Source organism: Penicillium malachiteum (genome assembly GCF_028827825.1).
Source record: "Penicillium malachiteum strain IBT 17515 chromosome Unknown utg000004l:1.0-4883003.0:1.0-4884900.0, whole genome shotgun sequence".
NCBI lineage: Eukaryota > Fungi > Ascomycota > Eurotiomycetes > Eurotiales > Aspergillaceae > Penicillium > Penicillium malachiteum.
In genome coordinates, this window is record NW_026643097.1 from 4,770,061 (window position 1) to 4,781,284 (window position 11,224).

An 11,224-nucleotide genomic window follows, 5' to 3' on the forward strand; every position below is an offset into this window, starting at 1 on the left:
CGTACAATAAAGTGAATATTGGCTGGTCCAGTGTCTTCCAAAATTAAAACCAGACAAGACATCTGGATAATCGAAATTATAAATTTATTTCAATATTTAGATAGATTATAAGAAATATAGTTGCACTTAGATGGTCAAAGTGGCCTCAAGAGGAAGATCTCTGCTGTTACGACCAACATAGATCTTGTATGTCCCACGCTGCAAGAGCCACTCCTGCGCATCGATATCCCAAGTACTCAAGTCACGACGAGTCAAACTGAAAGTCACAGTAGTGGTCTTTCCGGGGTTAATCGAGACCTTGGAGAATCCACGAAGCTGGCGGATAGGTCCATTGGGAATACCAAGGTAAAGCTGAGCCACCTCCTGGCCACTGACGTTACCAGTGTTCTGCACCTTGGCGGTGACAGTTACCAGGTCATCAAAGAGACGGGGGTTTCCACCTGGAAGAATTGAGGCGCTCGCTGGGTAGGAGGTGAATGAGGAAGAACTCTTCGAAACCTTCAAGCTAGAGTAACCGAAAGTGGTGTATGACAGACCGTAGCCGAAAGCATACTGAGGCTCAATATCATACTTGTCAAAGTAGCGGTAGTCGATGTAGACACCCTCAGTGAAGTCCGACTGAGGGAAGTACTCGTAGATTCCTTCAGGCTCGGAAGGCTCAAGAACAGAGCCGTAGTCGGACTCGTTCTTAGCGACGGTGTAGGGAAGTCTGCCAGAGGGGTTGGAATCTCCGTAGAGAATCTCCACCAAGGCCCGACCGGTGTCCTGGCCAGGAAGGTGGGCGTAAATGATACCAGTCACGTTAACGTGGTCAACCCAAGCCTCGACGGTGCGGATTCCAGCGTTGTGGATAACGACAATCGTGTTAGCGCAGTGATCCGCAACATTGGTCACGATCGCGTCACTGTAGGTGTCGGAGAGTGCCTGACGATCTTCACCCTCAGTAGCATAGGAGTTGATAAAGACCAAGCACACGTCGGAAGTGTAGTCAACAGAAGGAGCCTCAGAAGTGAAGTCCCAGAGAACAGAAGAGCCATCATCATAGGCTCGGCGTTGGATGGCGCTGATAGGGGCATCGACATAGGCAGGTGAATTAGCACCAGAGCCGCCACCAACCCACTGAGTTCCATTCTGATAGAGGGGTGATCTATCTGTAGAAAAGTCATAGTAGGTGGTAAGATCGACTGCCATAGGAGTGTAAGCATCGTAGCCGAAAACTGAAATCAGCTTGGGCGATTTAAGAGGGAGCGCGTTGTTGGTATTCTTAACCAAAACGTGGCCTTCAATAGCTGCCTGAAGAAGGACAGGCTTGGCCGCTTGGGAGGTTGCGATCACTGCTTGATGAGCTGCAGGTCCACTGCTAGGCATACCGACACCAGGATTGGGGAAAGCAGAGTCCTGGTCTAGATAGTACCATGTGGCCATAAGTCTGCCAGATGATAGTTATTAGTGTTGGAGCAAATCTGGTCGTTTGCTTTTCCTGACATACCTGGTAATCATGTCATCCAGTCGGGACGCCTCCATGGTTCCATTTGCGATAGCAGTGATCAGATTGTTGCCCCAGACACTGGAAGAAGGCATCACAACGTCCAGTCCAGCATTGGCACTAGCAATACCTGCATGTTGAGCAGCCCAATCAGTAACAACGTATCCTATTTGATTTCAGGTTAGACGTTAATTCAAATAAAAGGATAGATACTGCATACCTTGGAACCCAAGCTCAGTCTTCAGCAAGCCATTTAGAGACTTGCTGTTCTGGCACGCATATGAGTTGTTCAATCGGTTATAAGAGCACATAACGCAAGCAGCTCCAGCAAGAACAGCATCTTGGAAGGGCCACAGATAGAGTTCGTGAATTGTCTTATCATCGATGTTGGAAGAAACTGACTGGACTGCATGGCCATCAGAGTCAGTGCTTGGGTTGCGGTTCGTTTCTTGTTCGTTTCCAATAAAATGCTGCTCAATAGTCAGATGGCGAAATCCAAAGTCACATATTTTGCTCCTACACGTACCTTGAGAGAAGTGGCAACATTTTGAGACTGGAGACCCTTGACAGACTCAGAGACCAGAATTCCACTGAGGTAAGGATCATTGGAAAAGCCTTCCCAGTTACGGCCACCGAGAACAATATGACCGAGAGGGCCCACGACAGGACCGAGGATCATGTTGACGCCCTTGGTCCGGAATTCCTTGCCCATGTATATACCTCGGTCATTTGCAAGATCAGCGTTCCAACTGGCTGGATGTTAGCATCGATGAACTTCCAGGGAACTGTTGAAATCTCAAGAAAACCCACCTGGCTCCAACGGAGATTCCCGAAGCCCAACCATTGACATAGTCGGTTCCTCTCTTGAACGAAAGTCAGTCCACACTTCTTGGAAATAATAGAAGAAATGCATAGTGAACAAACATTCTGTTACTTACAAGACCATTTCCAGCATCACTGACACACATACCAGGGAATCCCAAGCGGTCAATAGCTTGGATAAATCCTGAGCATCCCGTCTTTGAGGTAACACCGGAAGTCAGGTTGACCTTCTCATCATCCGAAAGCTTTGCAACTAATGCTTTAGCTTTCTGGTAGGCAGACTTCCAGTCCCCAGCACCAGTTCCCTCAGCTATTCAACACGTTAACTATGTTTCCAACACAAGATAGGTTTTCACATACGAGTTGGATAGACTGCGGGAGAGCCTCCATAAAAATAAGTGTCACTTGTGATTACATCCTCAGCTACTGAAACAGTACTGAAGGCAAGACTCAGCAGGAGGCCTGCCTTTGTGAATGAGTTTAGCATCCTGAAGAGAAGAAAGAAGCTGATCTACTACACTGAGCTTTCCGTTGAAGAGACATGGCAGGAATCAAGCCCCTTTTATGCCATTTCTCGACGGCACTACTGCACTCAGTCTCGCGTGTCTGAATGAGGCCCACAAGGAAAAAACTTCATTCTTCCCCACATGTACGTACGACTTCCCATAGAAGATGACTACAAGACCTGCATCATGCGTGTGTAGATGGCCTATCGGCCCCGTGCGCACTCCAAGTGGCACTAGTGAGGTAGTACCAGTCGGATTGTGACCTTAATGTCGGGTATACATCGGGCAAATGCAACAAATCTCCTCTCATCCAGCCAAAAGTGGCGCCGAGAAGGAAGGCTCCTTCTTAAAGTCCATACTCCGACTTGGCAACCAGGCTCGAAGAAGCTTCAAGGTGCGGAGTGAGTTTGTTATTGGGTGCCGTGCGCCGAGTGGCTTGATACTAGAAGTAAAAGAAGATTGGAAAATGGAAGCGAAGCTAAAAGTCATTGCATTTATTTGTCTGATCACGCGCATGGTGGACTAGATTGCGGGAAATCTTCCCCACGGGGCTACTGTAATCGGATCTTCCGAACGACAAATGCATTGATAAGCAGAAACATATCGAGATAGAGGTGCCCAGTCCTGCAGACTACTGCGAACACTCGCGTGCATTCCAAGGATGTGGTATACCCCTCAGGCCCCAGGGTGAGATGAAAAGAATTAGCGTAGTTTGGATAAAAGGTGCCACTCCATAGTATACTGGGCAAATGTGGGGGACCTCACCCGGGGCCATAAATGCCGGGGCACGCTAGTACTGGAATGAACCCTTAAGGGGTCGCTGTAATTTGCCATGACATTTAGCGGGGCTCTAATTTTATCCAAATCCGTGACTCGTACTCGTATGTCTGCAAAGGAATCCTGAAGGAGAGCTGACATCTGGAATGTGCAAGGTCTGTCCAAGGTGCGAATCTGGGTGTAGACATGTTACCCATAAAGCACCCGCGGATAGTGTACATAAAACAAAGTTATGCATCAAGAAAATTCAAGTGGGAGAATCTTGGAAATTGGATCATAGAATTTTCCATGCCCAGATGCCAAGATTGAGCGTAACTTGAATGTCACGGACTCAGGGTACTAGTAATTGCGGGGCTTTTGGGCTGATACTCTATATCTACTCTTGCCCCGAAGTCGGCAGTCAAACGCTCAGACTTTTGGGCGCCCCGAGATCATAAAATGAATCCTCTTCAAGATACTAGTAGAACCAAATTTCCCTTTTTGAGCGCTTTTCATGGCGTTCAGCCACTTTTAGCGGGCTGAAGGTGGGGCTCTCGCCTTGATTTGCCGTCTTATGTACATGGTTTTGTAGAGACTAGTATACTCCGGAAATCCCAATATTCTGGAAGGTATCGAGAGCAGGTTGAATCACGAGAAGCTCTATAATCTGTTGGTTAGATTTGCAGAGCTGATTTGATCGATCGAGCCAAACCTGGGACTTGAAAAGATTTGAAAAGCTTCGGCACTTGTAAATAAAGACCAACCCCGTTCACCGGCCGTTGATTCAGCCACTTGAATCCACCCAAAAGACCCCAAGAACATCTCTGCTAGCTGTTTGTGCATGTACCATGGCGGGAAAAGATATTTGCCGCCACGAGTCCTACCTACCTATCACAACCTTAGAGGAAAAAGACGTTCCCTTTCTAGCAGTATCACCTCTCGCATCTTGAGTCAGATGAGTAATAACCAAGACATGCAGCAGGGTACTAGAGTATTTGTAAACTAGTGCTGACTCTTGAAAATTTCAAAGAGATGAATATTCAAGTTTAGAACTTGGGACTACTGGTCCACCGTCCGTGTAGGATCACCACACATCTCACATTCTTCTCTCCTCTCTCGAAGAACACTTTTCCTTTCTCAAAAAATATGAAGGGAGCTACAAGTAACATGCTTTTGTCAGAAAAAGAACCCAAAGATTTAAATTGGCAACAACTTCAAATGGCTTGTTTAAGATCATGATAAAGATGCCTAAGGGATAAATGACACCTGAACAGAAAAACCGGTCAATCTAACTTGATATTCAAACAGTAATCTCCTGTTGTCGTAGCCACTCCAAAATCTCGTTCAGCCTTTGTGAATGGCTTAGCATGACCCAATGACCTGACGGGATATCCTCGGTTTGGAGGTGGGGAACATAGGATTTCATCGCTTCCACCACCTGTGCAGTGATTGTAAAATCCTCTGTCGGGCGAACAGATAAAACGGGACACTTTATGATTCCTCCTTCCAACCCTTGAGCAATGAACAGCTCATCGCGAGAGTTTTGATCCCACATGCGATAAAGGTTACCTATAATTCGTTAACTCGATGTATCATTGCGCAGAAAGAACTGTCTTGCATGGACATCGGAGCCCAGTGCGAGAGAACTCATCTATATAGTACTCCATCATCTCTTCCTCTTCAAATATCTTACTGAGAGATAGCTGTGAGCTAAGCTCGAAATCAATCCCTTTTGCCGCAGTGATTGCCTTCTTCCCATACTGAGTGAGGCCACCAAATAAGGGGTTCAGGAAATTCCAGATACGTTCTCTGGTCTGCGTATGTTTTTCAATCTCGCCATCTCCGCTGCAGAATTGAAGCATGTATTGGAAAGATGGCTGTAACTTCACGAGAGTGGGCAGGCTGATATGTTGTTGCGAAGGTGGAAAATATGGAACACCGAGTAGGATAAGATGAGTGACGAAGTCAGGGTAATAGAGCACGATGCGAGAAGATAGCATGAAGCCACTGTTTATTGTAGCTTAGCCTGTATTTTTTCCGTCTTGATATTGAGCGACATACCAGTCATGGCCTGCAAGGATGATGCTCTCGCAGTTGAGGGACTTTGCTAGAAGACACAAATATTCGGATTGTGATTTCCCAGGTGCCAACTGAACAAGTTAATATCACTTGTCGGAGAGTCCTTTGTTGTGTTAGTTTTTCATCTGAACGTTAGCTACTGATAGCCAAGAATTACAAGAAAGTACTTACCGATCGCCCATATCCAGTCCCATTGAAAGATCTGGAAATCCATGGATCTTCGTGATTTATTGACCAATGTGTCTCGGAATCGGTTCGCAAATTTTATCTATACCTTAACAGAAAGATCGTGTTGGAATACTTCGCTGGTTCGGTATACAGGTAGCCTATGATACGTTAACATTTGCGCCGCGGGCGTCAAATGGCGGAGTTACATACTATTTGTCCACGGGTGCCACCCAGGGGTTCCAAAATATGTACCCTATGTTTTCTCATTGATTATCGCACTCAGCCGCAGCCAGTGAATGCGTGGATCGTTCAGTCCGATCTTCTCGGTAACTTTGTCCATATTGGAGATCGAAGGATGCATGAGCATGACTCGAATCAATGCAAGTAAGATGGAGCTATTTAAGTGTCTTACGGGCAAGATCCATGGCATTGGCTAATGAGTGGGGAAGAAGCGGGTTATCTTAACAAAGAAAAGCAAGGAGGGGTCACGGTTCAAAGCGTTTCGGGTTACTCCGTTCTGGTTTCCGGGCACAGCTACAAGATACGGCTACTTAGACATTGAAGAACGGTGCAGAAGGATACATAAATAAAACTATTCAAGTTATATACTAGTCAGAAAATAGAATGTATTCACCTGGACAATATACTATTCTCTAATATAGAAATGTGCGACATCCTTTGCTAGTCTTCAAGTTCCAAAACTTGCACCTCACGCCGACGACTCCCATGTTTTGTTCATTTGTTTGAAATGAAACTCGATTTAAGAGGAAGCAGGCAGCTTGCAGTTCGCAATCCACAGAATTCAGAAACTTGCATGCTGATTTCATTGCTGAATGTGATTAACTGTGGGTCCTTTTTCCTCCGATGTTCGCCCCGATCGGGTCGCTTGCTCCTGTCGACTAGCTTCAGCCTCTAGCATCATCATTTCTCTATATCGTTTCATAGTAGCACTAGCATCGGCCGCATAGTGACAGCGCTCCCGGATCCAGGGGCCATATCTGTGCAGCAAAAGTGGCATAGGCAGACATGCCAAAGCGAGAAAGGCCGGTATTGACGCGGCCCAGTGGAGTCCTAATTTCTTATACATTTCGCCTGTGAAGAGTGGGAAGGCTGCCCCAAAGATACAGCGCAAAACGGAAGTTGATGCCATGGCTGAGGCTGCATAGATGGTATATGCGTCGACAAGATAGTTCAAAACAGCTAAGAACACTGTAAGCATGCCAAACCCAAATGGCATACCTGCTATAACTGGAACAGCCCAATGGATCGAGGGGGAGTTTGTCCATGCAAACATGAAAAGACCAACGGGTAGAGCGACTGCACCCAAATACCCGTCGGGTAAGCGAGCTTCCGGTAGCAGTGGAACACTTGATTCCAGCGTCTTCTTTCTGTACTGGAAGTACATTGGGATAGTGTATGCGGTGCCAATCAAAATTCCCACCATCACACCGATAAACGTAAGGCCTGTTGTACCCTCATCCCATCCACGCCCAATCTCGAAGACTATTGGGTAGGCGGCAAAGAGCATATAGAGTGTACCATATATGATGGCGAGATACAAAGATAAGAGTAGCACGATTGGCTCACGAAACAAGAGAATCCAAGGTCGTGATAAGGCGATGCCGAGTTTCTTGCTCATAGGAATCTTCTTTTGGCTCAAGTCCAGACCACTCCGGTAGATCTGACCGGTAGTTCTTGATAATAGTTCAGCCCGCTTGGCTAGAAGAGCAGGTGCGTAGGTCTCAGGTAAGAACAGGTACATGACTAACAACATGGTGCCTGAGAGTCCAGTCAAAAGCCATTCAACCGCGCGCCACCCTTTTGATTGGGAAAGATAGCCTCCAATAATCGGCCCTAGAGCTGGTCCTATAAAGGGTGCGGCTCCATACAAGCCAGCTGCAAGCCCTCTTTCAACGGCTGGAAACAAGTCAACAATCACTCCTCCTGCTATGGCTAGAGGCGCCGATCCAAAGCTGCCACCCAGGAAGCGAAGAGCAATGACAGACTCAATATTTGGAGAGACTGCTACACCGGCTGTTAAAGCCGTCAACGCGATGGCGTTGAGAAGGAGTAAAGGACGACGGCCATAGGTTTCACTAAGCGGCGCCCAGAGTAGAGGCCCAACAGCAAAACCGACAACGAACATCGAGACACCAACCAATGCAAGCTCCTGGCTTGTATTAAAATCTTGAGCCAACTCAACCATTCCACCGGTGTAGGCTGAGGATACAAGAGCGACGACCATAGCTGAAAGCGAAACGATGACTGTGATGGTCCATTTTGAGGCTCTGCTAAAGTTGAGTGGATTGTGCGGGTCATCGGCAAACCAGCAAACAACGTATGGTTCATCTTTAGTACCAGATCCTGTGTACTGGTGGTTGTTAATCCGTTCGTTGAGAGCAGCGTTGAATACCATGCTCCACAAGGGAGATCTAGAACAGCCGACGGCCTCGTCTGCCCGGGTTTTTGTCATTTGGAGTTGCTAAGTCTTCTAGCCTGAAATGTCTCTGCGACTTTGACGTTAGTATTACGCATCAAACAGACCAATATTGCGTTGTCGTACCATTTCTCAAAAGGGGTGAATGTGAGAATAGGGATGCAAAGAGGGATTGAGAGAATAGCTATCAGCCTTACCACACAGTTCCTCCCATTTTACATCACGAAACGTGATAGGAACCAAATCAGGTCTGTGTCTCATGGAGAGTGGGCAGCCAGGTCTTGCGAACCAATGTAAGGGTCAAATGTGATTTCATTGGATGTGACACATTCCTTGCAGCTGGAATGCACAACATAGCCCGGAATATAAGGCAACAAATACAGGCAACTTAGACCAATCAAGAGTCAGGAGTTGTCGAGTTTTACATGAGCATTTAAAAAGCTGAATGAATATGAAATTTTCATACTATTCTTGGCAGCACTCAGTACTCCCCGAAGGTGAACAGATGTCTTTGTGACCTCAGAAATCAGGATTAACCAGGGGGTGATTCAAACTTAAATGCTCACTTTTTATGAGGATTCCAGGCCACTGCCATATAATAATAAAAGCACTTGAGTTCTTGAAAATCGAGAGCGTATCTCATTTTAATAAATTACTCCCTACTGAGTACAATCCCCCAAAATGAAAGAATATCAACTGGTCAATCTGAACACGGAGTACGCTAAACCTTTTCAGGTTATATCAACGACACCTGGACACCTGGTTCCAGCCCCCAAATATTGCGCACCATTTATTTTATAAAGATCATCAGAATCTTCACATGTTTGTGCATTGCGGTAGCTAGAACACCCTGGCTCATGGCTAATGATATATGCAAACAATCGCTGGCGGGACGAGGATAACATTTGAATGCATACGAGGATCGCCAACCACGTCACGAAATGCTGATCTGAAGATCGACTCTACATTTACATTATCGCCACAGTTGATTTTGAAGCCCATCAATTCTTACCATGTCGACGACAATCTCTAAGCGTAAGCGGGCGATGAAGGCATGCATCCCATGTCATCAGCGCAAGCGAAAATGCGACACCGTGTATCCTTGTGGCATGTGCACCACCTACGGATACAACTGCAGATACACCGACGGCAATATTGATGCTAATATTGGCGGAGGCGAGCCAATTATTCAACCTCCAACGAAGCGAGTCAATCTGGACGGTGAAAGTCGTCTGGCGAGTCGGGCAGCCACAGACCCGACGCCGAGTAGTCGATCTCATGCGGAGCGAGACTGCATCGATGACAATGCCTCTTCAGCCAAGAGTCTCACGGTCGCGACGGGCACGTCCCCGGGAATTCTTGATGAACAGAAACTCAGATACTCCGGGGCATCGGCGGCGATGTCATTCCCGCACATCCTGGGCGTTGCTCTCGGCTCTGAAAATCCTCCGAAGACACGATCATTCGCTTACAACTTCGGCATCCGCCCAGAAGAGGCATCAAATCCGCACTGCTTCCTAGGAGATATCATCTCAGATGAAGATCTCAGCCTTTTCTCGGGTGCGTTTTTCTTGGTATTAAGTCCCATCGGCGATGTGATTGATCCAAGGATCTACGCCCAGCGGTGTCGGGATTACTATAACAGGACGGGTAACAACGCGGTCGCATTTGCCGCTGTAGCCGCTGGCGTGGCTGCTCTTGGATCGTTCCTATCCCCCATCAGACATCCACGGGAATCTGATCTGGTGCAATATGCCAAAGCCATCCTCGATGATCCCGCCTCCATGCGTTTGCATGGGATCGACCATATCGTTGCATGGGGCATGCGGGTATTTTATCTTCGGGCAACAACGCGACCCAGCAATGCATGGATCGCTTCATGCACGCAGATGCACCTATGCGAAGCCATCGGGTTACACGAAGAAGACAATATCAAGAAGATAGCGTCGATCGCTGGTTCCGCTATTGGGCATGATGCCGATCGGCTCAGGAGAATTTTTTGGATCTCGTGGGCGGGACATGCCATGTTGTCCTATGAATATGATCGGTCGCCTGTGAGCTTTCGGGTAGTGACTTGCCAGCCTGTCCTCCCCATACGAGGATCCGTCGCCGATCAGTTTGTAAAGTTGATACAGATCATTCCGTCTCCCAATTCTCCGTTCCAGCTTGAATTGCAGCCCAAAAATCCTACTGAAGAGCTCTTTGGGCATTTGAAGGCGCTGCATGAGCTGCAGATCAGCCATCCGTTTCTGGTGGTGACCAAAGCAGACATCGCATTCTGCTTCTATCGACGTCTTTACCAGCTTAAGGCCTGCATACCGGACGATATAATTAAGCTACTCATTGAGAGTGGCAATGGCGCAATACAGGCGGCACAGCAGCAAGCTAGCCAAGGTCGTCTGTTTTGGAACGTCATCGGCAGTGTCTTTCAGTACACTTGTATTCTGCTGGCTCTTGACACACCGGTGGCTTTTGCGCACATCGGCGCCGCATTCAAGGGATTGGAGAGCCTTGTTAAGGCTGCTGATACAATACTGACACGTGAGGCGTTGTCTACGGCACGGCATCTTCTAAGTGTCAGTATGACAAAGAAACGGAATGAGCTTGCTCAGCTGGAAGCTGTCGAGGCAAGCTATGAATTTTTTCAGACGCCGCTGGCACCTGAGGTTAACACCGCAGTACCGGACATGGATTGGAATTTGGACTGGGATCAATTCTTCATTGAGCCATATTTATCCATGCTCGGTCCTGACGTTCAGTTATAGAGATGCATATCGCTGGATACTCATCTAGCGTCAGTAAATGTGGTTCAGCATTAGAATTAGCAAACTATAGTGTAGAGACATGACGCCTCGCCGCAGGTCGCAAGAGAGTATATGCCAATTGTTGATCCTTAAAAACATTTGAAGATTTCAAATTGGTATTATCTTGGTGAAAAACGTCACGATGCTCAAAGCTTCAGTCCGTCCG

General features: G+C 47.2%; 4 protein-coding genes across 4 annotated transcripts; 1 reads left to right on the forward strand and 3 right to left on the reverse strand.

Annotated features, from left to right (window-relative positions):
• Positions 1–126: 126 nt before the first annotated feature.
• N7483_009851 (beta-glucosidase) lies at positions 127–2,795 on the reverse strand (the record flags this gene model as incomplete). The annotated part of the gene is made up of 7 exons (XM_057093278.1): positions 127–1,429; positions 1,490–1,652; positions 1,707–1,956; positions 2,013–2,235; positions 2,297–2,349; positions 2,425–2,618; positions 2,669–2,795. The coding sequence occupies 7 exons, from the start codon at positions 2,793–2,795 to the stop codon at positions 127–129; spliced, it is 2,313 nt and encodes a 770-aa protein (XP_056944452.1).
• A 2,075-nt stretch (positions 2,796–4,870) lies between these two features.
• N7483_009852 (alpha/beta fold hydrolase) lies at positions 4,871–5,863 on the reverse strand (the record flags this gene model as incomplete). The annotated part of the gene is made up of 4 exons (XM_057093279.1): positions 4,871–5,139; positions 5,195–5,577; positions 5,632–5,677; positions 5,821–5,863. The coding sequence occupies 4 exons, from the start codon at positions 5,861–5,863 to the stop codon at positions 4,871–4,873; spliced, it is 741 nt and encodes a 246-aa protein (XP_056944453.1).
• A 777-nt stretch (positions 5,864–6,640) lies between these two features.
• N7483_009853 (MFS transporter) lies at positions 6,641–8,290 on the reverse strand (the record flags this gene model as incomplete). The annotated part of the gene is made up of 1 exon (XM_057093280.1): positions 6,641–8,290. One exon carries the CDS (start codon positions 8,288–8,290, stop codon positions 6,641–6,643), a length of 1,650 nt encoding a protein of 549 aa, XP_056944454.1.
• A 977-nt stretch (positions 8,291–9,267) lies between these two features.
• N7483_009854 (C6 zinc finger domain protein) lies at positions 9,268–11,019 on the forward strand (the record flags this gene model as incomplete). Its single annotated transcript, XM_057093281.1, has 1 exon — positions 9,268–11,019. One exon carries the CDS (start codon positions 9,268–9,270, stop codon positions 11,017–11,019), a length of 1,752 nt encoding a protein of 583 aa, XP_056944455.1.
• Positions 11,020–11,224: the final 205 nt, after the last annotated feature.